General features: G+C 40.6%; 1 protein-coding gene across 1 annotated transcript in view; it reads left to right on the top strand.

Moving 5' to 3' along the window:
* SNX1 (sorting nexin 1) overlaps positions 1-27,749 on the top strand; it is a 73,836-nt gene that overhangs the window by 30,162 nt on the left and 15,925 nt on the right. Inside the window, exons 3-11 of the mRNA XM_073652840.1 lie at positions 3,095-3,216; positions 3,729-3,795; positions 4,375-4,418; positions 6,735-6,876; positions 7,351-7,429; positions 7,819-7,894; positions 22,825-22,938; positions 24,796-24,889; positions 27,360-27,565. Of these exons, the coding sequence (XP_073508941.1) occupies positions 3,095-3,216; positions 3,729-3,795; positions 4,375-4,418; positions 6,735-6,876; positions 7,351-7,429; positions 7,819-7,894; positions 22,825-22,938; positions 24,796-24,889; positions 27,360-27,565 (944 nt within the window). The remainder of the gene's footprint in view (positions 1-3,094; positions 3,217-3,728; positions 3,796-4,374; positions 4,419-6,734; positions 6,877-7,350; positions 7,430-7,818; positions 7,895-22,824; positions 22,939-24,795; positions 24,890-27,359; positions 27,566-27,749) is intronic.

Genomic DNA, 27,749 nt, shown 5'->3' with positions numbered 1-27,749 from the left:
CACAAAAATACCCAGATTATATTATATGTGCTGTTCTTGGACCAGTGAGAGATTTCCCATGAATAAATATGCAATTACAAACTTGTGATGCTTTTGGAAGATTGCTACTAGCATTGAAAAATGTTTCAGCATTACAATAATACTGCTATTTTCCATTATAAATTCAGTTGTAGAAGTGCACTACAATAGGAAATACTGAAAAACGGACATTTAACAATTCTCCATTTCATGCAAGACCCCCTCCCCATACAGGCACTGTACAGGGAATTTCTGTGACCTCTCTGTGGGGCCACAGCGCTAAATCTGAAATTGGACCCCTTTCAATCATTAGTGATTGCATAGTAATAAACCTTCCCTTTATAAGACTGGAATACTCCTATTAAGGGAATCTGACATCTGATAACAGCACTATATAAAGAACAATGAGAGCAGTGTAAATGTTTGTAGGGTGATTGCAAAACAAGTGACAGATCAAGCACTCAATCAGGAGACCAATAGAGCCATTGCTGAGCAGATGGATAGGCACTGCCCATGAAGAGGCTGCCTTCTGGGCACTCAGGGCTGCTGTGCCTTTGTCATTAAAGAGGCATTCTCAAGTTGTCTCATGAGCAGTTCAGAGCAATGCAATTTCCTTTTCTTAGCAGGGCAGCTCTCCTTCTTGAGTGACCGCTCTGGTGAATAGAACTGTAGTATTGGTAGAGCTATAAAGCCCAATACAAGTTCTACTATAACACCTTCAGCTATCATTGGTTTGTTCTGAGTCTACACGGTTATACCTGTATTTACACAGAGATTAAAAAAGCATTTGAACAAGCATATAGGTCAGACTGCAAGAGCAGTGATTAGGAGACCAGCTTCCAGGGAGGTGATTTAGAACTGCATCTCTTCAGATGAAAGGGAGAGGAGGGATGAGGGGAATGAGCTGCTTACTGCTGCATAGAAATCAAGATACTTGAGAGCGCTAACTGGGATGCTAAGAGTTAACCCCTGTCCTGAAATGTAACTACTGCATGCACTTGGCCAGGGTCTGGAAGCCATGCTCCATGGAAACCAGCTGTACACTATATAAAAGATTAAATCAATCCCTCATTGCAGGAGAACAACAGCAGATAGAATAAGCAAGTCCATTGTAAACCTGCTTATTTTCATGGTTTCTAACTAATTAAAGCAATTTAAGAACTTGATAACACCCCTCTAAAACATAATTACTTGGTCCTGCAACCTACATGACCATCTCCCCAGATATGTTTACACTGCTCTCCCTGCACTGTGGGGTCACTGCCTTAAAGTTGTGTTGTTGCCAATTTCTTCCTATTGAATAAGGTGACTGCTATTTATACAGGAAACTATCCTGGAAGAGCGCACAGAGCAGTGATGTGTTTTGTTGTGTTGCCCGTAGGTGATAGATATTTTTCTGAGTCCTTTAATCAATCTAACTTCTATTGGCTTTCCTTCAACATCTGCTGTTGTGGAAACCCATGGACCCATAGACTTTCATAGATCCATTTATCCGATCCGTAAGACTCAGGGCATGTCCTTTCCTCATCCATTTGGCGGATTAGACTCCTCCATTAAAGTCTATAGAGATCCACATAAAATGGATAAAAAATTGAAGGCACTGAACTTCAGAGTTCCATCTAAGTTTCAAGAAATTGTAAAGACAATGGATAAAAAAACAGGGCTGTGGAGCCAGTGTGCTTTTTGGTGGAGTCTGTATAAAATGGACCGACTCCTAAACTATGGTATATAATAAATGGGGTACAGTAGTACAGTGCAGAATGTGCTGTAAATTTTTTCATAAGAATTTGGGATAGATATGAAATGTCCTGTAAATATCTGTTCTGTTCCTGATCTGAGGATCTTGGCTTTTAGTTGAGATGAATCTGTGCTGCACTTTATGTACACGCTCAGTAGTGAGTCGGGGTCAGGGAAATTGAGGAGTCTGAGGTTTGTCTTACTGACTCCACAGCCCTGAAAAAAATGGATGTAATTTGGGTGTCTGTTTCCCTCAGATGGTAACATACGGATACTGAATGTAGCCTTAGGCTGAGTTCACACGATGCGTTTTTAATGCGTTTCCACGGCGTTTTTGCAGCTGCGTAAACGCCGCGGAAAAGCATTAAAAACGCATGGTAGAAGGGCAGCAGTGTTCCCCAATTGAAATCCGCATGTGCTGTGCCCATGATGCGGATTTTTCCGCAGCGTAAACGCTGCGCTCAAAAATCCGCAGCATGTCAATTAATTTTGTGTAAACGCGGCGTTTTCGCCGCCATTGACTTGCATTAGAACGCGCCAATTCCGCAAGACTGCATTTGTACTTGCGTTATTGGCGCGTTCTAATGTGCGGATGGTACCCGAGTGTGGAGAAGATGAGACTCTCCTCCACACCCAGGTACCATTTAAAAAGCTGTAAAACAAGAATAAAATAAAAAATAAAGATATATTCACCTTCTGACGGCCCCCGGTCTCCTTCCCTCTGCTCGCGTGCAAGACTGAAGGACCTTCGGTGACGTCACAGTCATGTGACCGCAGGCCCTTCAGCGCAGTGTCTCGCGATATCCCGGCAGCCAGGAACAAGCCAGGAACGAACGCGGCAGCACATGCCGGGCCATCGGAGGGTAAGTATAGCTTTTTTTTTTTTTTTTAAACATTCTTATATGGTCACACTATATAAATCCATGGCGGTTGCATGGATTTATATAGTGTGACCAAGTTGTCAAGCACTTTCCAAGTGATGCTAAAATCGCCTGGAAAGCGCTTGTCAATCCGCATGCCGAAACGCATGTGAATCCGCATGTATTCCGCAGGAATAACGCATGTACAATCCGCATGCATTTTTTCTGCCAGGGAGATGCAGAAATGATGCAGAAATTTTCTGCTTCATTTCTGCATCGTGTGCACATACCCTTAGGTAGGACCCTAGGCTGATAGCTTCTGATCATTGCCTAGATTATAATAGAGTACAAGCTGGTTCTTCTTCTTGTGTGGTAAAGTGATTGCTACTAATTCCTCATCTACAACAGGCAGATATAATGAAACTAAAACCTTGAATTTAGTCCCTTTTTTTTCTGTACGGTTATATTTTTGTCTACAGAATCTACTGTCAAGCTTTCCGTGGACAGCTCACGTAACAATCAGAAAAAGGAGACTCCTCTTAGTACCCCAGCACTTATTGCAGCTGCGTCTGCTACCTCCAAGCAAAAAACATATGACGAGGTAATCTGCAACAGAATCATGTGCCTTTATCCCAGAAGCAACAGCCACCATTACACACGCTTACATAAGGCAGAAAATAAAGAAAGCTAAAAAAAAAACTCCATCATTAAATTGATTTTCTTCCTTTTTCAGCAGCCTGTAAGATGCTGCAACATAGAAATTTGCTGTTTCGCCATCGTATAGATCAATCTGTCACTGTGTTGGTCTGATCTTACTAATCTGACAGTGCAGAAATAAATTCCACTTTTGGTAGATTATCCCTAACCCTAGAAAAATAAAATATAAGCAAACAAAACATTTAACTGAAATTTGCTACCTTACAAAATTACTCAAAATTATATAAATGGATACCTTGTTAAAAACAAAACAGAATTAAATCCATCATTTTTTGGACACTGCTACAACTTTTTGCGTGTTTTGGTCATCTGAAATAAGTGATAACTCAAGAGGCAGATGGGAGGAAGACATGGCACGGTACTCTGATTGCTTATTGACTTTCTCCTTGCTTTTAGTTAGAAGAGGAAGAACAGGAGGATCAGTTTGAGCTAAACATCAGTATCACAGATCCAGAGAAGATTGGTGAGCGCTTTTGTGTTCTCTGCCCCGGAAGACTGTTAATTATATTCTATGTAGTTTGTGATTAGTAAAAATTCCCTGGAGAACTGATTGGATACGGTAGATATACAAGCATGTGTTTATGCTGGGAGCATAGGTCGTGTAAAAACAAAATTAAACCTACTCACCTGCTCTCATCCCTGTGGATTGAATGCAGGCATCTCCTGTGGTCTCCACTGGAACAGTAAACGAAGAGGCCTGTGATTGGCTGCAACTGAATAGAAATGGCATGCTGTTTGAATGTTTCTCTGATGGCACGCTGTTCTTGCAACCTTACGGCCGATCATAGGCCTCAGCAGTCCTTTGACTGAAGAATGGTAAAGTAATTTCCTCTATAAGTGACCTGACCTGCCCTGCAGCCACAAGGGTGATAATAGGTAAGTTTGTCTGATTTGTTATATTTATCCCAGTAATGTTTTTACATAGGCTGGACAACACCTTCAATCATGTTGGCTACTGATCTTGTGCTATGATACTTAGAGCATTGTTTAATGTTATCAAGGTTAATTAGCAATGTTGGTAATAATTATTCCTTTCTTTTAGGTGACGGTATGAATGCATATGTAGCTTATCAAGTATCAACTCAGGTAGGTAATGGCTGCTAGTGAAGTCATTACATTTTAGTAAATCCGTATTCAGTAATGCCTGTGTGAAATGGGATTGGCTTAGTTTGTTCCAGCAATGTAAGCAGGATCTACTGTATTTTTAGGTATTGTGGGTGCTTAATGCCTCACATACACACATAGTGAGTGCTCCCTATTTGTCTCACCTACAACCCCTGGCAAAAATTATGGAATCACCGGGCTCGGAGGATGTTCATTCAATTGTTTAATGTTGTTGATAAAAAGCAGATCACAGACATGGCACAAAACTAAAGTAATTTCAAATGGCAACTTTAGGGCTTTAAGAAACACTAAAAGAAATCAAGATTAAAAATGTGGTACTCAGTAAGGGTAATTTTTTTCAGACCAAGCAGAGGGAAAAAAATTATGGAATCACTCAATTCTGAGGAAAAAATTATGGAATCACCCTGTAAATCTTCATTTCCAAAACTAACACCTGCATCAAATTAGATCTGCTCGTTAGTCTGCATTTAAAAAGGAGTGATCACACCTTGGAGAGCTGCTGCACCAAGTGGATTGACATGAATCATGGCTCCAACATGAGAGATGTCAATTGAAACAAAGAAGAGGATTATCAAACGCTTAAAAGAAGGTAAATCATCATGCAATGTTGCAAAAGATGTTGGTTGTTCACAGTCAGCTGTGTCTAAAATCTGGACCAAATACAAACAACTTGGTAAGGTTGTTAAAGGCAAACATACTGGTAGACCAAGGAAGACATCAAAGCATCAAGACCGGAAACTTAAAGCAATATGTCTCCAAAACAGGAAATGCACAACAAAACAAATGAGGAACGAATGGGAGGAAACTGGAGTGAATGTCTGTGATCGAACTGTAAGAAACCGCCTAAAGGAAATGGGATTTACATACAGAAAAGCTAAACATAAGCCATCATTAACACCTAAACAGAAAAAAACAAGGCTACAATGGGCTAAGGAAAAGCAATCGTGGACTGTAGATGACTGGATGAAAGTCATATTCAGTGATGAATCGCGAATCTGCATTGGGCAAGGTGATGATTCTGGAACTTTTGTTTGGTGCCGTTCCAATGAGATTTATAAAGATGACTGTTTGAAGTGAACATGCAAATTTCCACAGTCATTGATGATATGGAGCTGCATGTCAGGTAAAGGCAGTGGGGAGATGGCTGTCATTACATCTTCAATAAATGCCCAAGTTTACATTGATATTTTGGACAGTTTTCTTATCCCATCAATTGAAAGGATGTTTGGGGATGATGACATTATTTTTTAAGATGATAATGCATCCTGTCATAGAGCAAAAACTGTGAAAACATTCCTTGAAAGAAGGCACATAAGGTCAATTTCATGGCCTGCAAATAGTCCGGATCTCAATCCAATTGAAAATCTTTGGTGGAAGTTGAAGAAAATGGTCCATGACAAGGCTCCAACCTGCAAAGCAGATCTGGCAACAGCAATCAGAGAAAGTTGGAGCCAGATTGATGAAGAGTACTGTTTGTCACTCATTAAGTCCATGCCTCAGACTGCAAGCTGTTATTAAAGCCAGAGGTGGTGCAACAAAATACTAGTGATGTATTGGAGTGTTCTTTTGTGTGTTTGTTTTTTTATGATTCCATAATTTTTTCCTCAGAATTGAGCGATTCTATAATTTTTCCCTCTGCTTGGTCTGAAAAAAATTATCCTTACTGAGTACCACATTTTTTATCTTGATTTCTTTTAGTGTTTCTTAAAGCCCTAAAGTTGCCATTTGAAATGACTTTAGTTTTGTGCCATGTCTGTGATCTGGTTTTCTTCAGCAACATTAAACAACTGAATGAACATCTTCCGAGCCCGGTGATTCCATAATTTTTGCCAGGGGTTGTATAAGACCCCCCCCGTATATATTAGACTAACTTTGGCCAACAGTCCAATTTGTATGTGGCCCTGGACAGATGGCTGTCGTGAGAGTTAAGGATATAACGTGTCCTATTTCAGACTGACAATCGTTTTGGTTCTCCATGATGAATTTCCACCAGGGATGTCTTACAGTGACTCTCATAGAGAACATAGGAAAGCTCTGCAGAGCGAGCATTCCTGTACATGGGAAAGATGGCTGCCGGCAGAACAATCACCCGAACCATCATTGAGCAGTCAGCGATCTAAGCTGTATTGGGGGGCTCTAGCTTTTCCAGATGAGTCATGCAACAAGTGGGGAAGTTTCAGATCAAGGGTCTAAGTGAAAATATGGACAGAATTGGAAATATGCAATTTGTGGCACTTATTTGTCAGTTATTTGTCAATTTGGCCTCTTTTGTCCCAGACCAATTTGCCAATGTTCAGAAGCAAGCATTTCACTGTGAGGAGACGGTTCAGTGACTTTCTGGGCCTTTTTGAGAAGCTTTCTGAAAAGCATACCCATCAAGGCGTCATAATCGCTCCCCCTCCTGAGAAAAGCCTCATAGGTGAGTAGTAATAGTACATGAATTCTTTGCCTAGTTCTTTTTACATGTATTATATACAAGGTACACACTGGCGGACAGACAGAAGAGGCCCCTGTACAAGAACAATATATGGGCCCCTTGCAGTCCAAAAGCAAATCATACTGTACATTTCTACTTGGTTTGGAGGTGGTTGTGGGCCCCCTTACCTCTTTGGCCCCTGTGTAGCCGCACAGATTGCACCAATGATATGTCCGCCCCTGATGGTACATATGGAAGCAGGGAAATCGTCAAATGTTAGTATCTAGTTTTTTCTCTTGGTAAAAATAAAGAAGGATCTGGCTAGGTGATGTCACGCAGCATTAAGATCTTGGTGTCACATTGCATCTATTGATTTCCTAAGGTGTTGTATTGCACCCTACGTCCTCGCAGATGTAAATTTGCGTCTTTTCTTACTTGAAAAATGCTGCTTATGTGATGCATGTGATTTTTGTTCAGGTATGACCAAGGTGAAGGTGGGAAAAGAGGATTCTTCTTCAGCTGAATTTCTGGAGAGGAGACGAGCTGCTTTGGAGAGGTAGGAGGCAAAATGGTGCCAAATGCAATCTCATGATAGGTATACAGTTCAGAGAGCGGACATTATACTAACTGATTTCCTCTGTCTTGAATAATTGTCATGGGCTGTGATTAGCTGCTTACATTTGTATAGAGGTTTGACAGCAGGTTCAGCAATGCAGCATCTCGCATTGACAATTCAGTATGCATTTTTTAATCACATTGAGGACTACACCTTCAGTCAGTGTTAATGTCGTCTCCTGTTTTTTTTTTTTGTGGTATTAGGATTTGACTAATTTTGATTGATTTAAAACTTTTAGATTAGATCTTACATTTCATCAATCATTTATTACACAATTTGGTTGACTGCTGTTGACTGGTAATTGTACACCGCTTTCATGTTTGATACAGATACCTTCAAAGAGTTGTTACCCACCCTACTCTGTTACAAGACCCAGATGTCCGTGAATTTTTGGAGAAGGAAGAGGTGAGTGTTAAAGCTTCAAATGTATATTATGGTACATACGCACATCCGTGTGAAATGCCCGAGTGCTGTCTGATGTTTTATCGGACAGCACTCTGACCCATAGCGTCACACACATCCATTCACACATCCGTGAAAATTACGGATCTGAGAATGAGATCGTTGAAACTCAGAGCATGTCCTCTTCTGATCCTATGTTGAGGATTGGAATAGCATGTACCCAGTGGGTCTGTGTACTGTCCAATAAGAAACTGAGCAGCACACAGACATTCACTTGGATGTGTGAATGCAACCTTAGAAGTTTATTAGAAGTGTTTTACATAACTGTGATTGGGGGACACTGGAAATTATGAGTGAAATCTGCTGGCACCAGGAGGCTATGCTTCTCCCTATCAGGCTAGACTTGGCCTGCCGACACCTAGCTATTCAGTTTAGCTTGGTGTTATGAAGGAGTAAGACCCAGGCCAGTGTCTGCCACCTCTTTTTACTTGTGTTTTTTTTTCCGGCAGATTTCTAAACTTTTTTCTTTAGGTTTACGTAACAGAGTGGGATAGGCCACTAGCAACAGAGCCTGCAGTGGTCAGCCTGTGTCCTTTCTCTTTGGGATGGCAGGACCATAGTACCTTGACACAGTCCACAATCAAGTACCTGGGCAGATAGTCCTTTTCCTTTTTGAATTCTGCCCGCCCCCCCCCAGAGCGTAATGCGTTGAATGGAGCAGTAGATGGTTTTGGGATTCCCAGGACCAAGCCTCTTTAGGACCGTTAATAAAGCCAGTCTTCCTCACTGGCCTGTGGTGCTTCTTCTGTCTTATGGCGGCTCGGAACATTCTAACAAGTAAGTCAGAACGTTCAAAAGACCTATTAGCAATGCGTGTTGTTTTAGCAGTTATAGCTGTACCCTTTCTGTATGCTAGATTTCAGTAGCGGACCAGGTGGGATTCTTATGACGACCCCTTGGTACCCTTTCTGTAGGGTAGATTGCAGTAGCGGACATGGTGGGATTCTTAGGACTTCCCAAGGGGCTGGACCATAAAATTCCTTTTTCTAGCTGACAGATCACTCACAGTTCTCTGTCCATTCTCTCCCAAAGGAAAAAAAGACGTTGAAGCTGGTAGTAAGAAGCGCTAGGATGTAAAAATGAGGAGCAAACAATCCATGAGCTAAAATTTAAAAAGTAAGACTAAGCAGCTCACCAGTAACTCCAAAGGGGTGAAATGTGGAAAATGCAAAAGGTAAAAGCTGGTGATAAGAAGCGCTAAGGCATATAAAATTAAGCAATTACTACCTTTAATAAAGTCCTTGTAAAAACACAACGCGTTTCGACAGCATGCAAGCCGTCTTCATCAGGCGATACAAGGAAATGACCTCAGGAATGGTATATAGGATCAAAAAACAAACCGATTGGACCTCTCATTAATGACATAATAAAAATCAGTAATTTAACCCCCTAATATTGTCTGCAAGCCAGCGTGTGAAAACACAAACCAGCATATAGGATATCATGAATCATATTATATTTCACAAAAAAAAAACACTTCTATTTAAAAAAATAATTAAAAAATTAAAGTATATCTATATATACATATATGCACACACATAAACACACGCATGCGTGCACATGCATGTATATATAATTTAAAATTAATAAATGTAAAAAAATGTTAAAAGATGCATTTTAATTGTATACGCTAAAAGAAGCTATTATAAAGCTCATTTCATTATATTCTCAATAGTAAGATTATGTCCTTCCGGCGCTAAAGTGCCCAATTTAAAAATCCAGAAGCTTTCTTTCTTAATAAGATTGCCCAAACAATTTTGCATACTTTTATCTATATGATCAATAATTGTAAGGGTAATTTGACTAGGGTCCCTTTGATGCACAATATTAAAATGCCTTGATAAACTATGCAATTGATACTCATTTCTAATATTCTGTCTGTGCTTGTTTAAACGGGCATGCATGGTCTGTACCGTGCGGCCCACATACTGAAGACCGCACGTGCACTCCAACAAATAAACCACATAGGTGGATTGGCATGACAACCTATGTTTGATGAAAAAGCGTTCACCTGTGGTTCTAGATGTGAAACTCAGAAAGTCCCATTGATAATACTATGGCAACACAAGCACCTAGGGATACAGCATTGGTAACAGCCCACATCACTAGAATCCTCAATGTGTGTTACTATTTTCTTACAGGTTGTGTTACTGGGGGCTACCAAATTTCGTAAACACTTATTCTTCCTATATATTACCATTGGTTTATCTGGGAGAACATCTGAGAGAAATGTATCTGCCTTCAAAATATACCAATATTTACGCAATAACTTATGAATAATCAGACGGGGCTGGCAACATGTGGTTATCAAACTCCATTTTGATAAAATCACTAGATTTACAAACAGATGACCTGGAATCCAAAACCTTATTTACACAGGATTCCTGGGTTAGTTGATTTTGTTTTATTAAATGCATCCAATAAAAGTTTTTTCGGGTAACCTTTTGCAAGGAACCTCTTTTTTAATATACGGGATTCTCTACAAAAATCACGATCACGTGTGCAATTTTTACGGATTCGCCAATACTGACCGTAAGGAACATTACGAATCCAGCTTGGGAGATGTCCGCTGTCGAATCGCAAATAACTGTTCACATCAACGGATTTAAAAAAGGTCGATGTGAACAGCCCCCCTGCATCATCTGTTTGAATTAACAGTTCTAGAAATTGGATGGCTAAAAAAGATGAAGAAGCCGTGAAGGTCAGGCCCCAATGATTTCTATTGAGTTCCTCGACAAAAAGAGTGGCCTCCTCCTCAGTACCATCCCACAAAAAAATGAGATAGTCTATGTATCATCTGTAGAGGGTAATGTGGGAACCCGCTGTGAGGGACTGCGCAATGAAGACGGACTCAAAAGCACCCATAAAGAGATTAGCGTAGCTGGGTGCAAATCTCGTCCCCATTGCGCAGCCCCTCAACTGGCGGTAGATGGATCCCTCAAACGAAAACACATTGTTATCCAAAATGAAAGCTATGGCAGACAGAAGAAAATCCCTTTGTTGCACAGGTAACAAATCATCTGATTCAAGATAAGACCCTACTGCCTTGAGGCCCAGTTCGTGGGAAATGTTGCTATACAATGCCGATACATCAAGCGTTAGAAGAAGGCGACCCAATTTGGGGGGTATGGCTTTCAACTCATTAATTGAGTAGAATCCTTAAGATAGGATGGTAAAAGAACTACATATTTCTGTAAAAATAAATTCACGTAGTGGGACAGATTGCAGGTAATCGAACTTACACCGGATATAATGGGACGACCGGGAGGGTTTTTGGAGTCCTTATGGAGTTTGGGGAGGAAATAAAAAAAAAAAAAAAAAAATAGGCATTCTATACTGAGCAATGTCTAAAAAACGTTTTTCTCTTTTGTTCAAAAGACCCGCAGTATGAGCTTTCTTGATAAGCTTATTATATTCCAAAAAAATGGAGATAGATGGATCCTGGGTGAGTGACTCATAATAGTCTTGATCACCCAGGATCCGCCTACCTTCTCCCAAATACCAGTCTCTATTCATAAGCACAATACCCCCCCCCCTTTATCTGCACTTTTTATAATTAGATTTTCATTTTTCCGTAGGGAGGTGATGGCCATCCTCTCCCCCCATGTAAGATTATTTCTTAACCTGGGGGGAATCAAGGAGTGGACCTCCTTCAATACCAACTGCTGAAAGGTCTCAATATGAGCCCCTTTGTGATGTATAGGGTAGAACTTACCAGATCGATCTTTAATGTCCACATGGACAAAATTCGCCTCCTGGGCCATGGGCTCCACGGATTCAACCGCAGAGGATTTAATATCTATATGAACAAAGCTCGCCAACTGGGCCATAGGCTCAGAGGATACAACCGACGGGCGGGCAGCATTGAATCTACCTCTTTCCTTTAAAGCAAAATGCCACTATATTGTAATTTTTCTAAAAAACTCATTAAGATCTAAATAAAGTAAAAAAGGATCCAAAGGGGACGTGGAACAAAACGACAGTCCACATGCCAAAAGCGTAATTTCATCATTGGTAAGAATGTGATCCGACAGATTGAAAATGCCTGATTTATTACATATATTCTGATTTTGTGGAATATCAACTTCTAACCTTATTGGGCTTTTGTTCTTTTCTGAGAGAACGGTGTTCCGGGGATCGAGGGATCTAATAGATCTGCGATCCCCTCTACACCCCCGTTTCCTCTTTTTCGTTTTGGTTGTCTCCCCGGTACAACCTGAAAAAACTGAGTGATCTTAGTGTTCCTAGAAGTAGAACCACTACTGCTGGGGGGGAGGGATCAAAATATTGAAAACCTGGTCTCCAGCTGAAGTAGTAACATTAGAGTTAGACATGGTATTAGTACCCAACGGTACACCAAGGGATGGGGGCCCTAAAAGATGAAGAGAGAACCTCCACATTGGAGGAATCACTCAATATGGGCATAATTTCCAGTGCTACATTATTACTCCAATTTGGGGTGGTATAAGCAGAGTTTTTACCCTTAGATAAGTCCTCCTGAGGCAGGACAGGTAAATCCACAATCTGCCTCACAGATGAATCATCACCAGTTTTAAGATTAACCTTAACCATAGATGGAGCCAACTGGCTCAATATCACAGATTCATCTGACATAGGGGAATCCCCAAGGATCTCATATTGAATCGAAGTCTGTATATCAGTGCTATCATGGACAGTGAAGGTAGAAATATTTGGAAAATTTGAACCCACCTCAACCTGTGTTGATGTAACAGCCTGAATCGTTGTCTTGGAAAAATCCCCAATTATATCCTCCTTCCCATTTTGGGTATTACTAACAATCAAGGGACCAGTAGTTTGATTTGTCAATCTTGTTACCAAAGGGACCACATCCAACACCCTAGAAGCGCACGGTGTATCACAAGTAGAATTATCAACATTTGCTGGTACAGGGTCCAGACCCACAGTTGATAAAAAATCTTGAACCACAATAGAGGGATTACTAAAGGTGGGCAGATTGGATGATTGATTAGCCTCATCTATCGATATAGAATTAGTCCCAACTAACTCCATGCAGCTTATTTTCTTTTTACTTGAATTTTTACTATTATTGCTAATGTTTGGCCTTCCAGTTTTTAACTTATTTCGATGCTGATCATAAAATACTTTTTGCTAATCAGATTTCAATAACAACCGAGAGTTTTGAGGAGTTTTAGCAGGACAACCATTGATCCGAGATTGAGAATTGGATATCAATTCAGAATTATTCTCATTTAGGGGTTTCAACTACATCCATTTCCTCAACCCTGGGATTGTTATTATCATTCCTATCTCTAAGTAATTTGGATACTTTCTTTTTTTATTATTTGTTCCTCATATTTATCCAATCTTGATCTTTGATATTTATTTATCCAATCTTGAAATCATCTTTTCAGCAGGATTCTATTTTTACTAAAAAATGGGAAGATCATTCTCTTCAGTGTTCCTTTGGTTTTATGAGGTTACTAATAGAGAAGAGGAATACCATAGCCGATATGGCCTTGCATGATCTCATGATTGCTAAAAGCAACCTTGATAAATATTCACATTCATTAGAGTATAAGGAGTTTGATCTTAATCTTAGATCAAGATTGGATAAATATGAGGAACAAATAATAAAAAACAAAGTATCCAAATTACTTAGAGATAGGAATGATAATAACAATCCCAGGGTTGAGGAAATGGATGTAGTTGAAACCCCTAATGAGAATAATTCTGAATTGATATCCAATTCTCAATCTCGGGTCAATGGTTGTCCTGCTAAAACTCCTCAAAACTCTCGGTTGTTATTGAAATCTGATAAGCAAAAAGTATTTTATGATCTGCATCAAAATAAGTTAAAAACTGGAAGGCCAAACATTAGCAAGAATAGTAAAAATTCAAGTAAAAAGAAAATAAGCTGCATGGAGTTAGTTGGGACTAATTCTGTATCGATAGATGAGGCTAATCAATCATCCAATCTGCCCACCTTTAGTAATCCCTCTATTGTGGTTCAAGATTTTTTATCAACTGTGGGTCTGGACCCTGTACCAGCAAATGTTGATAATTCTACTTGTGATACACCGCGCGCTTCTAGGGTGTTGGATGTGGTCCCTTTGGTAACAAGATTGACAAATCAAACTACTGGTCCCTTGATTGTTAGTAATACCCAAAATGGGAAGGAGGATATAATTGAGGATTTTTCCAAGACAACGATTCAGGCTGTTAAATCAACACAGGTTGAGGTGGGTTCAAATTTTCCTAATATTTCTACCTTCACTGTCCATGATAGTACTGATATACAGACTTCGATTCAATATGAGATCCTTGGGGATTCCCCTATGTCAGATGAATCTGTGATGTTGAGCCAGTTGGCTCCATCTACGGTTAAGGTTAATCTTAAAACTGGTGATGATTCATCTGTGAGGCAGATTGTGGATTTACCTGTCCTGCCTCAGGAGGACTTATCATCTAAGGGTAAAAACTCTGCTTATACCACCCCAAATTGGAGTAATAATGTAGCACTGGAAATTATGCCCATATTGAGTGATTCCTCCTATGTGGAGGTTCTCTCTTCATCTTTTAGGGCCCCCATCCCTTGGTGTACCGTTGGGTACTAATACCATGTCTAACTCTAATGTTGCTACTTCAGCTGGAGACCAGGTTTTCAATATTTTGATCCCCCCCCCTTAGCAGTAGTGGTTCTACTTATAGGAACACTCTAAGATCACTCAGTTTTTTCAGGTTGTACCGGGGAGACAACCAAAACGAAAAAGAGGAAACGGGGGTGTAGAGGGGATCGCAGATCTATTAGATCCCTCGATCCCCGGACCACCGTTCTCTCAGAAAAGAACAAAAGCCCAATAAGGTTAGAAGTTGATATTCCACAAAATGCTGCCCGCCGTCTGTTGTGTCCTCTTAGCCTACGGCCCAGTTGGCAAGCTTTGTTCATTTAGATATTAAATCCTCTGCTGCCCACCCATCGGTTGAATCCGTGGAGCCAATGGCCCAGGAGGCGAATTTTGTCCATGTGAACATTAAAGATCGATCTGGTAAGTTCTACCCTATACATCACAAAGGGAACAATATTGAGACCTTTTCTGCAGTTGGTATTGAAGGAGGTCTGCTCCTTGATTCCCCCCAGGTTAAGAAATAATCTTACATGGGGGGAGAGGATGGCCATCACCTCCCTACGGAAAAATGAAAATCTAATTATAAAAAGTGCAGATAAAGGGGGGGGGGTATTGTGCTTATGAATAGAGACTGGTATTTGGGAGAAGGTAGGCGGATCCTGGGTGATCAAGACTATTATGAGTCACTCACCCAGGATCCATCTATCTCCATTTTTTTGGAATATAATAAGCTTATCAAGAAAGCTCATACTGCGGGTCTTTTGAACAAAAGAGAAAAACGTTTTTTAGACATTGCTCAGTATAGAATGCCTTTTTTTTTTTTTTTTTATTTCCTCCCCAAACTCCATAAGGACTCCAAAAACCCTCCCGGTCGTCCAATTATATCCGGTATAAGTTCGATCACCTGCAATCTGTCCCACTACGTGGATTTATTTTCACAGAAATATGTAGTTCTTTTACCATCCTATCTTAAGGATTCTACTCAATTAATGAGTTGAAAGCCATACCCCCCAAATTGGGTGGTCGTCTTCAAACGCTTGATGTATCGGCATTGTATAGCAACATTTCCCACGAACTGGGCCTCAAGGCAGTAGGGTCTTATCTTGAATCAGATGATTTGTTACCTGTGCAACAGAGGGATTTTCTTCTGTCTGCCATAGCTTTCATTTTGGATAACAATGTGTTTTCGTTTGAGGGATCCATCTACCGCCAGTTGAGGGGCTGCGCAATGGGGACGAGATTTGCACCCAGCTACGCTAATCTCTTTATGGGTGCTTTTGAGTCCGTCTTCATTGCGCAGTCCCTCACAGCGGGTTCCCACATTACCCTCTACAGACGATACATAGACGATCTCATTTTTTTGTGGGATGGCAGTGAGGAGGAGGCCACTCTTTTTGTCGAGGAACTCAATAGAAATCATTGGGGCCTGACCTTCACGGCTTCTTCATCTTTTTTAGCCATCCAATTTCTAGAACTGTTAATTCAAACAGATGATGCAGGGGGGCTGTTCACATCGACCTTTTTTAAATCCGTTGATGTGAACAGTTATTTGCGATTCGACAGCGGACATCTCCCAAGCTGGATTCGTAATGTTCCTTACGGTCAGTATTGGCGAATCCGTAAAAATTGCACACGTGATCGTGATTTTTGTAGAGAATCCCGTATATTAAAAAAGAGGTTCCTTGCAAAAGGTTACCCGAAAAAACTTTTATGGGATGCATTTAATAAAACAAAATCAACTAACCCAGGAATCCTGTGTAAATAAGGTTTTGGATTCCAGGTCATCTGTTTGTAAATCTAGTGATTTTATCAAAATGGAGTTTGATAACCACATGTTGCCAGCCCCGTCTGATTATTCATAAGTTATTGCGTAAATATTGGTATATTTTGAAGGCAGATCCATTTCTCTCAGATGTTCTCCCAGATAAACCAATGGTAATATATAGGAAGAATAAGTGTTTACGAAATTTGGTAGCCCCCAGTAACACAACCTGTAAGAAAATAGTAACACACATTGAGGATTCTAGTGATGTGGGCTGTTACCAATGCTGTATCCCTAGGTGCTTGTGTTGCCATAGTATTATCAATGGGACTTTCTGAGTTTCACATCTAGAACCACAGGTGAACGCTTTTTCATCAAACATAGGTTGTCATGCCAATCCACCTATGTGGTTTATTTGTTGGAGTGCACGTGCGGTCTTCAGTATGTGGGCCGCACGGTACAGACCATGCATGCCCGTTTAAACAAGCGCAGACAGAATATTAGAAATGGGTATCAATTGCATAGTTTATCAAGGCATTTTAATATTATGCATCAGAGGGACCCTAGTCAAATTACCCTTATAATTATTGATCATATAGATAAAAGTATGCAAAATTGTTTGGGCAATCTTATTAAGAAAGAAAGCTTCTGGATTTTTAAATTGGGCACTTTAGCGCCGGAAGGACATAATCTTACTATTGAGAATATAATGAAATGAGCTTTATAATAGCTTCTTTTAGCGTATACAATTAAATGCATCTTTTAACATTTTTTTACATTTATTAATTTTAAATTATATATACATGCATGTGCACGCATGCATGTGTTTGTGTGTGCATGTATGTGTATGTATATATAAAGTACAGACCAAAAGTTTGGACACACCTTCTCATTTACTGATTTTTCTGTATTTTCTTGGCTATGAAAATTGTACATTCATACTGAAGGCATCAAAACTATGCATTAACACATGTGGAATTATATACTTAACAAAAAAGTGTGAAACAACTGAAAATATGTCTTATATTCTAGGTTCTTCAAAGTAGCCACCTTTTGCTTTGATGACTGCTTTGCACACTCTTGGCATTCTCTTGATGAGCTTCAAGAGGTAGTCACTGGAAATGGTCTTCCAGCAATCTTGAAGGAGTTCCCAGAGATGCTTAGCACTTGTTGGCCCTTTTGCCTTCACTCTGTGGTCCAGCTCACCCCAAACCATCTCGATTGGGTTCAGGTCTGGTGACTGTGGAGGCCAGGTCATCTGGCATAGCACCCAATCACTCTCCTCCTTGGTCAAATAGCCCTTACACAGCCTGGAGGTGTGTTTTGGGGTCATTGTCCTGTTGAAAAATAAATGATGGTCCAACTAAACGCAAACCGGATGGAATAGCATGCTGCTGCAAGATGCTGTGGTGGCCATGCTCGTTCAGTATGCCTTCAATTTTGAATAAATCCCCAACAGTGTCACCAGCAAAGCACCCCCACACCTCCTCCTCCATGCTTCACGGTGGGAACCAGGCATGTAGAGTCCATCCGTTCACCTTTTCTGCATCGCCCAAAGACACGGTGGTTGGAACCAAAGATCTCAAATTTGGACTCATCAGACCAAAGCACAGATTTCCACTGGTCTAATGTCCATTCCTTATGTTCTTTAGCCCAAACAAGTCTCTTCTGCTTGTTGCCTGTCCTTAGCAGTGGTTTCCTAGCAGCTATTTTACCATGAAGGCCTGCTGCACAAAGTCTCCTCTTAACAGTTGTTGAAGAGATGTGTCTGCTGCTAGAACTTTGTGTGGCATTGACCTGGTCTCTAATCTGAGCTGCTGTTAACCTGCGATTTCTGACGCTGGTGACATGGATAAACTTATTCTCAGAAGCAGAGGTGACTCTTGGTCTTCCTTTCCTGGGGCGGTCCTCATGTGAGCCAGTTTCTTTGTAGCGCTTGATGGTTTTTGCAACTGCACTTGGGGACACTTTCAAAGTTTTCCCAATTTTTCGGACGGACTGACCTTCATTTCTTAAAGTAATGATGGCCACTCGTTTTTATTTACTTGGCTGCTTTTTTCTTGCCATAATACAAATTCTAACAGTCTATTCAGTAGGACTATCAGCTGTGTATCCACCAGACTTCTGCACAACACAACTGATGGTCCCAACCCCATTTATAAGGCAAGAAATCCCACTTATTAAACCTGACAGGGCACACTGTGAAGTGAAAACCATATCCAGTGACTACCTCTTGAAGCTCATCAAGAGAATGCGAAGAGTGTGCAAAGCAGTCATCAAAGCAAAAGGTGGCTACTTTGAAGAACCTAGAATATAAGACATATTTTCAGTTGTTTCACACTTTTTTGTTAAGTATATAATTCCACATGTGTTAATTCATTGTTTTGATGTCTTCAGTGTGAATGTTCAATTTTCATGGTCATGAAAATACAGAAAAATCTTTAAATGAGGAGGTGTGTCCAAACTTTTGGTCTGTACTGTACTTTTATTTTTCAATTATTATTTTTTAAATAGAAGTGTGTGTTTTTTTTTTTTTTTGTGAAATACAATATGAATTATGGTATCCTATATGCTGGTTTATGTTTTCACACGCTGGCTTGCAGACAATATTAGGGGGTTAAATTACTGATTGGACCGCTCTTTAATGACATAATAACAATCGGTTTGTTTATTGATCCTATATACCATTCCTGAGGTCATTTCCTTGTATCGCCTGATGAAGACGGCTTGCATGCCGTCGAAACGCTTTGTGTTTTTACAAGGTCTTTATTAAAGGTAGTAATTGCTGAATTTTATATGCCTTAGCGCTTCTTATCACCAGCTTCTACCTTTTGCATTTTCCATTCTCTCCCAAAGGGCTCAGATTATTAGGCAGAGTGTAATCAATAGGACATAAGTTCGTAAGCGAACTTGACTATTTCCCTTGAGTGGGTATGAGCTTCGAGCAGTGTTATATTTCAGTGTTAAATCATATCGCACAAGCGAGTGACAGACACTGTACTTAGATCCCTTCACAGGGTATTTCAGATCAGCAAGCAATGGCCTTCTAGCTGGGTGTATCGCCCATGCGAATCAGTCTGTACTCTGACCACTCTCCTTAATAAGTCAGAATAGCAGACTGAGACCTCTCAGCAGGTTGTATAGTGGAAGCAAGCCAAGCGGTGCACTTTCCACTTCCCTCAGCTAGCCATTACAAAAAGTAAGACCTTTTGCAGGGTGTATCATACTAGCAGACTACGGCCCCACTATCAGTATTTGGTCAGTATTTTTTCTCAGGAGTGGGAGACAAAACTAGGAGCGGGTGATAAATGCAGAATTGGTGACTTGTTTCTATTATACTTTTTCTCTGATTGTTCCGTACCTGGTTTTGGCTTCCACTCCTTAGAAAAAATAGTGACCAAATACTGATAGTGGGGTAGGGGCCTTAGGCTGAGAATCTGCAGCAGGAGGTAGCACACATCTGATCCTATCAGGACTCTGATCATCTCCCAGGGTGAGTGCCTCTTCATAGATGAGTCAGTCAAGCTGAGACCTGCCATAGGGCATATCGCACAGGTGAAACGGATAGTACGCTGACCATTTTTTCTCTCAGCAAGTCAGTACAACAAGGAAGATTGCGCACGCCATCCACATGGTATTCTGACAACTGTCTAAGGTATTCTGACAACTGTCTAAGGTGAGTCAGACCATCTAGCAAAGACTGCTTTGTAGGTCATTTTGCACACAAGGACCAGAGGGTACTCTGGCTTCATCCCTAGCTGAGTCAGTCCAGCTAACTGAGACCCCTCAGTAGGGGATATTACACAAGCGAACGAGACAGGTTTTTTTCACTACGTCCATGAATAAGTCAGACCTGCCAACAAGGACCTTTTGGTTTGGTGAAGTCCCATGCCGCCTTGCCTGAATACCTATGTTATACAGGCCTCTAACTTCTTGCCTGAATCTTTCTCTTGAAGACATCTCTCAGCTAAGCACAGCCCTCAAGCAGTCCAGGTAGACTGCTCCATCCTTTCATGCTGGAGGAGGGAATCTTCCTTTCGGTTTGTGATTCTGACCTTTAACAGGGACTTTTCCTGTAATTCCAGAATCAGAACCGACTGCCTCACTCATCTAGCCTCTTTTTTTTTTTTTTACCTTGCACTGAGGGATGTTGGTATAGCCAGTAAAAGTCCTTTGTCATATCTTGGACCATAGAGCATATACACCAGGAGTGACGTTCCCAGAAGCCTTAGGGTCAAGTCACCTCATATCCTCTGGACCATCTACACTTCTAGATAGTGGGTTTAATTTTTGGGGGTCCTCCCGATTCTTTTCCCTTATGTCAACATTGTCCCTGGGTGGGGTGCCAAAGTATCTGCAGTAAACGCCTGGTCAGGACTATCCTTGAGGCAACTAGCTAGCCTCAGACTATCTCGGTCTTCAAGGTGATTTCCACGTTATCCTAGTCTTTTCTCCCTAGACTCCTGTATGGCTCGGTCAGATAATACTATCAGTGGTTACATCTTCTCACCTCTCTCGTGAGCACTGGCCTGGTCCATCTCATTTGAGATTTAAAGCATGTCATTCAGATGATCGGCTTTTGTTGTATTGTCTGGACTGCCAGGGCGTTTGGTGATTTTACATCCCTGACTTTCTACATTCCTAGGGAATCTTGTTTTTCCTTACCAGGATGAGTTCTTTCTTGCCCCATTTTGGATTGAGAACTTTGAATGCCAGCTATACCCTTAGCATCCAGATAGATTTTTCCCAGGGACTCCTCTTCCACCCGAATACTTAGTCGTTTAATATACTGGCAGGACTGTAAAGGCTTCGGGCATTTCTGGGTCTGACTTTGATTAGTACATGAAGGCCTTAGATGTCATATTTCTACCATTACATTCAGAAGGCCTCTTTTCTGTAGTTATGAATCTAACAGCAGAGCTTCTAGGTTATTCTCCTTTGAATTTTTGCATTCCGGTCTTGAGCCAGGGTTGGCTCCTACGGGCCATTTTTCTACCTTGACTATTTTTTTTCTAGCGGAAGCTGACTTCTAAATCTGAGAGTAGTACATTCCGCCAGGGCAGGATGAACTCTCAGCCACCGAATTGGTCCCCCTACATCTGTTGGACCTCAAGCTGGTCTTGGACGTTTTTCAGTCCCCTCTTTTCGAGACAGACACCTCTTTCTGCTCTGGCTTTCTGGCAAGGTGTTTTCTTTTTCTGTTACCTTAGCATTCTCTTCCATCAGGTGAGAAGCAGAAAGGTGTCTCTCACCTGTCACTCTCCTTCTCCAGGGCAGGGTGGTCCTGTGTTCAGCACCCTCATTTCTCCCTAATGTGTTTTTTTTCCCTCCATCTTAATGAGGAGATTGCTCTCCTTCCTTATGCGCTTCACCTGTCATTTCCCTGAGAGGTCCTCACTAGTGATGAGCAAGCATCCTCAACACTTGGTCATGCATCTGAGTGCTTGGGTAGGCATCGAGTATCGTGGGTTCTAAAGCGCCTTGCTCAAGTCCCCGCCCCTCATGTTTCACAGCTATTAGACAGCCAATAAACATGTGGGGACTCGAGCATGTTGCTTGAGCACCTGCAAAACTCGAAGCATACCCGAGCACCCCAATGCACTCTCGCCCATAACTAGTCCTTACATGATCTGACATGGTTAGAACTGAGGAGCTTTACCGGTCTCTCTCGGCTCCATTCAGATTATCGGATGCCTTGCTTGTCATCCTGGTATGCCCTTACAGGGCTCTGACTTTAAGGCTGCCATTGCTTGCTGGATTCATCATTCTGGAAAAGCAGGCCAAGCCATGGCACCATGAGCTTGGGCCCTGCTCACTCCACCCAGATGGTAAGAGCCTCCTTGGGGGATCATACACTTCCAGGAGTCTGTTCTTCTCTGTAAGACTGCTAACTTTAGTCTTCAGTCCACATCTTTTCAGAGCTCTCATCTTTGTGTCGGCGGATGCAGAGCTTGGCAGAAGGGTATTGCAATTGCTAGTTGCCCGCATGGTAACCTGAGGGATTGCTATTCTTCTGCAATATTATTAGTTTTACCACCCCAGGAACTGCTTTGGGACATGGTTTCCTGTGTCCCCCAATGAGGCGCTCAAGAAAAGAGGATTTTTTATAATCACCATAAAATCTCTTCCTTGTAGCCTTCGTTGGGGGATAGATGACTGTCTCTTCTTTGGATAGTCTTTGTTTTGCTTTTCCTACTTCTTTTGTATTAACTGAATATTGGGTGTTGGCAGACCAGGAGTAGCCTGTTAGTGAAGAGCTGCCATTTTTTTAAGATGTATTCTTAGTGTCATTTGCTTTGTGGCAGCAGATTCCTTTGTCCCCCAATGAGGCTACGAAAGAGATCTATGGTGTGTACCAAAAATCCTGTTTTGTTTGTTATACTTAATTGATGCTCCATTTTAACTACGCGTTATTAATGTTTACAATAAAAAGCATTAGACATTACATTATAGGACTGCATTATGACTTCATAATTCTTCAACCAAAGTTTTGCCTCTTGTAGCTGCCCCGTGCCGTCAGCACTCAGACTCTGAGTGGAGCTGGTCTCCTCAAGATGTTCAGTAGAGCCACTGATGCAGTCAACAAAATGACCATAAAGATGAATGAGTCCGACATTGTAAGTGCTGGATGCTGATTTTTAAGCTTTTCGGAGCAATGTCAATTCTTGACAATTTTTCTCTTAAAAGCTTTTGTGTTGTGTCGTCAATAGCCATGTCTTTTGCGAATTGTTTCATGGCAATATGTACAGCTTATACCATCACATAAAGCATTTTGGCTTTGTTCAAAGAACAGCATGAATTGTATGCCTTAATGTAAACTGTAACCATGTTAGCAATTTACGCATATGGCGGGAATGCAACAAAAGGAAGGCTGTGAATCCAGCATCCTTAGCAAAATTAGGTAAGTAGATTAAAACATCTCTACAAATCTATTGATACTGTTAAAACCAGGAAAACAATAAAACATCATGGGGGAGAGAGAGACACTGGGTCTACGCGTTTCGAGCACACCTCTAACCAGCGGTGAGCTTGAAACGTGTAGACCTTGTGTCTTTGTCTCACCCTTTTTCTTTCATCATGTATTTATTTTTTCAAGGTTTTAATGGTATCAATAAATGTGATGTTTTAATCTACTTACCTAATTTTGCTGCAGATGCTGGATTCCCTGGCTTTTGTTGCATTCATCACCCAGAAGCCGATCTGGAGCCTCCGTGCACTGCACCCTAATAAAGGCATTTTCCCGTACTGTGTGAGCTGATATCAGTGCTTTGTTCTTTTTTGATATGGTGAGAATGCCTCTTTAGAAACAGTATAAAAGTCGGGTATCTATCTGCATAACCACATACTTGGGATGTGTCTCTTGTGACCGAGATATGTCTTTACACTGCTTGCTTAGTATAGGATTACCATCATACAGCCATGGACTAAATGATGCTATAATAATAAATAATAATACACCCTTCCATTTTGTGGATGGCTTTTTAATAGTCCATACATAGAATGTAAACCAACACATCTGTACGGCGCGGATCTTGATTTGTTCACTTTCATTTTGGACTTCATAAACTCTTGGTATTGAATAATAGAGCTACTTTGTCATTAATCCCTCACACAAATTACGTTTACATTGCATAATCTACCTATTGCTCCAATTCTTTCTACAATCTGAAGAACTCTAATTGATTACGCAGTATACTATCGCCACCAAGTGGTGGTAAACAGTGTTCTTTGTTCTTGCATGGTAATAAAACTTGTTTTTTTTTTGCAACCTGCTGCAGGGTAGTGAGTAAACTGATATTTGGCTTGGTTAAGAAGTGAGAGAGAGAGCGTTTTAAGTTACAACATTTTCATTAGTTGGGCCTAAAGATAACTCGTGTGATTTTGTGTGTGTGTGTGTGTGTGTGTGTGTGTGTGTGTGTGTGTGTATATATATATATATATATATATATATATATATATATATATATATATATATATATATATATTTTCTGAAATGAATCTCGATATTGTATTATTCATTCAGTGCAATAAAACCGAGAAGTAAGAAAGTATTGTGCTTGTTGAGACACATCATGCCACAACCATAGTATAATGATAACAACCTGCCCACAACTTATCACAATACCATCAATTCTAATTGATGAACATGGGGCACTAATTGTAAGTTGAGTCTTTGCTGTGGTAGGCCCTCACTTTTACCCATCCTTTACAATGTCTTCTTTAGTTCTCTATAGCAGCATGATTTCTACTTTTTTTGTGTTGCATATGAAGAACATTTATTTTTCCATACTTCATGCAATTTACACTCTGTCCCGCTATCAAGTCCTTTTAGATACAATAGATGTAAAACCCTATGTAATTTTGCCATAGCCATTCGTAAATAAATAGCGGTTTTGATTGAATTGATCTTTATTTTTTTACATTGCTTTTCTCATGGTCACAGGTACTGTCATTTACTATTTTATTCTATTTAGTGGTTTGAAGACAAATTGCAGGAGGTGGAATGTGAAGAGCAACATCTTCGTAAACTTCATGGTGTGGTGGAGACTCTAGTAAACCACAGGAAAGGTACTTTATTGCACTTGTTTAGTATTTAATTGTCTGGTTGCTTTAATTTACCTGGATACTGAAGTATAGTCACACTGCTGATTTTTTGGAGCAAAATATCCATTGCGGATTTGCAGTTTCATGTGGCACACATCTACATTTGGCTGTAATCTGTGTATGGCTACCCAATGCAGTTTCCGCATGAAGACCGCCTCAATACATGACTTGTCATTTATTTTCCCCTAACATGGCTTTAAAATCTGCAATGGAAAAAAAATAAACTGTATGAACTATCGCACCTATTACTTATGAAATGAATGGGAGGTGGATTTTAATGTGGGATACGCGTTATCTTTTCTTTTTGGGAAATGCACTTTATATCTGTATTTATTGATCCAGAAGACGATCATATTACAGATCAAATTGCATCAGTGCTTGACTCTTTTCAGACTGAGTCTTTTGTGTGCATTCCTAGCAGATCTAGCCCTTTATTCTCCAGGTGATGGCCTTGTTAGCCTCCATTTGGCTATAAGTATTGGGGTTTACATATTATTGCATGTGGAATAGCACAGTTGGCTGTGCTTTTCCATTTGGTGGCTTCCAGATAAAAAAAACTTATACCACATAAAGTCCTCTGGGTGATACATTACACCTTACAGCATTTGTCATAGCCTTCCATTAAATGTATACATCACAACTTTTCCATCCATACAGCTCTGGCAAGAATTAAGAGACCACTGCAAAAGTTTCATTTTCTCAGATTTTTCTCTTTTATAGGTTTTTTTTTTTTTTTTTAGTAAAATGTACATTATTGTTTTATTCTATAAACTACTGACAACATGTCTCCGAAATTCAAAGCTAAAAATGTTGTATTTATTTGCAGCAAATGAGAAATCGTCAACATAATAAAAAAGAAACAGTGGTTTCAGACCTCAAATAATGCAAAGAAAACAAGTTCTTATTCATTTAGAAACAACAATACTCATGTTTTAACTCAGGAAGAGTTCAGAAATCAATATTTGGTGGAATAACCATGATTTTTAATCACAGCTTTCATGCGTCTTGGCATGCTTTCCACCAGTCTTTCACACTGCTTTTGGGTGACGTTATGCCACTCCTGGCACAAAAATGTAAGCAGTTCTTTGTTTGATGGCTTGTGACTATCCATCTTCCTCTTGATTACATTCCAGAGGTTTTCAATGGCGTTCAGGTCTGGAGATTGGGCTGGCCATGACACTGTATTGATGTGGTGCTCCTTCATCCACACATTGATTGACCTAGCTGTGTGGCATGGGGCATTGTCCTGCTGGAAAAAACAGTCCTCAGAGTTGGGGAACATTGCCTGAGCAGAAGGAAGCAAGTGTTTTTCAAGGATAACCTTGTATGCGGCTTGATTCATACGTCCTTCGCAAAGATTAACCTGCCCAATTCCAGCCTTGCTGAAGCATCCCCAGATCACACATCCTCCACCAAATTTCACAGTGGGTGCAAGACACTGTGTCTTGTATGCCTCTCCAGGTCTCTGTCTAACCATTAGACGACCAAGTGTTGGGCAAAGCTGAAAATTAGACTCATCAGAGAAGATTACCTTACTCCAGTACTCTATGGTCCAATCCTTATGGTCTTTTGCAAACTTCAGCTTGGCTTTCCTTTGCTTCTCATTGATGAAAGGCTTTTTCTAGCTTTACACGACTTGAGGCCTCTAGGAGCCTGTTACAAACTGTTCTTGCCGTTCACTTCACCCCAGCTGCCATTCCTTTTGTAGGTCACTTGATGTCATCCTGCGGTTGCTGAGTGACATTTGAATAAGATGACGGTCATCCTGGTCAGTGGAGAGTCGCTTTCGCCCTCTGCCGGTCTGTAGCTTTGTTGTCCCCAATGTCTGCTGCTTGACCTTGTTGTAATGGACCGCTGTCTTCGAAATTTTAAGGATGGAGACAACATGACGCTCACTGTATCCCTCTGCTAGTAAAGCCAGAATTGAGCCCTTCTTTTCCTCACTCAAGACTTTTATTTTCAACTCCTTTGGCATGGTTAAAAGTTATTTTTTCATTCAAATTACTTTTGGGCTATTCCCAGCACTTGTTTTGCCATCCAGCTTGTCCTATTGCAAGAGGATTGTGAAGACCACAGCAGTGTTTTTTTATACTTTCCCTTGTTACATAAGACTTGGTTCAGGTGATCACCTAATCAGAAGCACATTAAGTAGAATGAGGTGGACTTTGGTTGGAATTCAACTGACACTGGAATGGAATGGCTGTCAGACATGTAGAGATGGGGATTTTTAGAAAACTGTTCAGTGGTCTCTTAATTTTTGCCAGAGCTGTATATGTGTGTGTGTATATGTGTATATATATATATATGTGTATATATATATATATATATATATATATATATATATATATATATATATATCTCTTAGTCTGGAAAGAGCCTTACTGATAAAATATCTCATGCTCTTATGTCCACTGTTGATTTGCTATTTTTGCAGAACTTGCTGTGAATACTGCTCAGTTTGCCAAAAGCCTGGCTATGCTAGGGAGCTCGGAGGATAACACGGCACTCTCCCGGGCACTGTCCCAGCTAGCTGAAGTAGAAGAGAAGATAGAGCAGCTACACCAGGAGCAGGCGAATAGTGACTTCTACCTTCTGGCCGAGCTGCTGGCTGACTATATCCGCATCCTATCTGCTGTCCGGGTGAGTGGCCATCACTGATCCACAGAATTTATGTGCTTCATCATAAAAAACATGGACATTAAAATAAATTTTAGGTAGTAGGCTGCTTTGCTAGACTATGAAATTATTTCCCCTTCACTATTATGGAGTGAGGTACAAACTAATATGGATGTGAAGAACCCAGAAGTCATTTATTTTAGCACTC

This window comes from Phyllobates terribilis, unplaced genomic scaffold (genome assembly GCF_046119375.1).
Source record: "Phyllobates terribilis strain yellow unplaced genomic scaffold, ASM4611937v1 Scaffold_11__3_contigs__length_659146591, whole genome shotgun sequence".
NCBI classification, from domain to species: domain Eukaryota; kingdom Metazoa; phylum Chordata; class Amphibia; order Anura; family Dendrobatidae; genus Phyllobates; species Phyllobates terribilis.
Note: the sequence above shows the minus strand (reverse complement) of the source record. Positions and strands in the feature narration are given on the sequence as shown.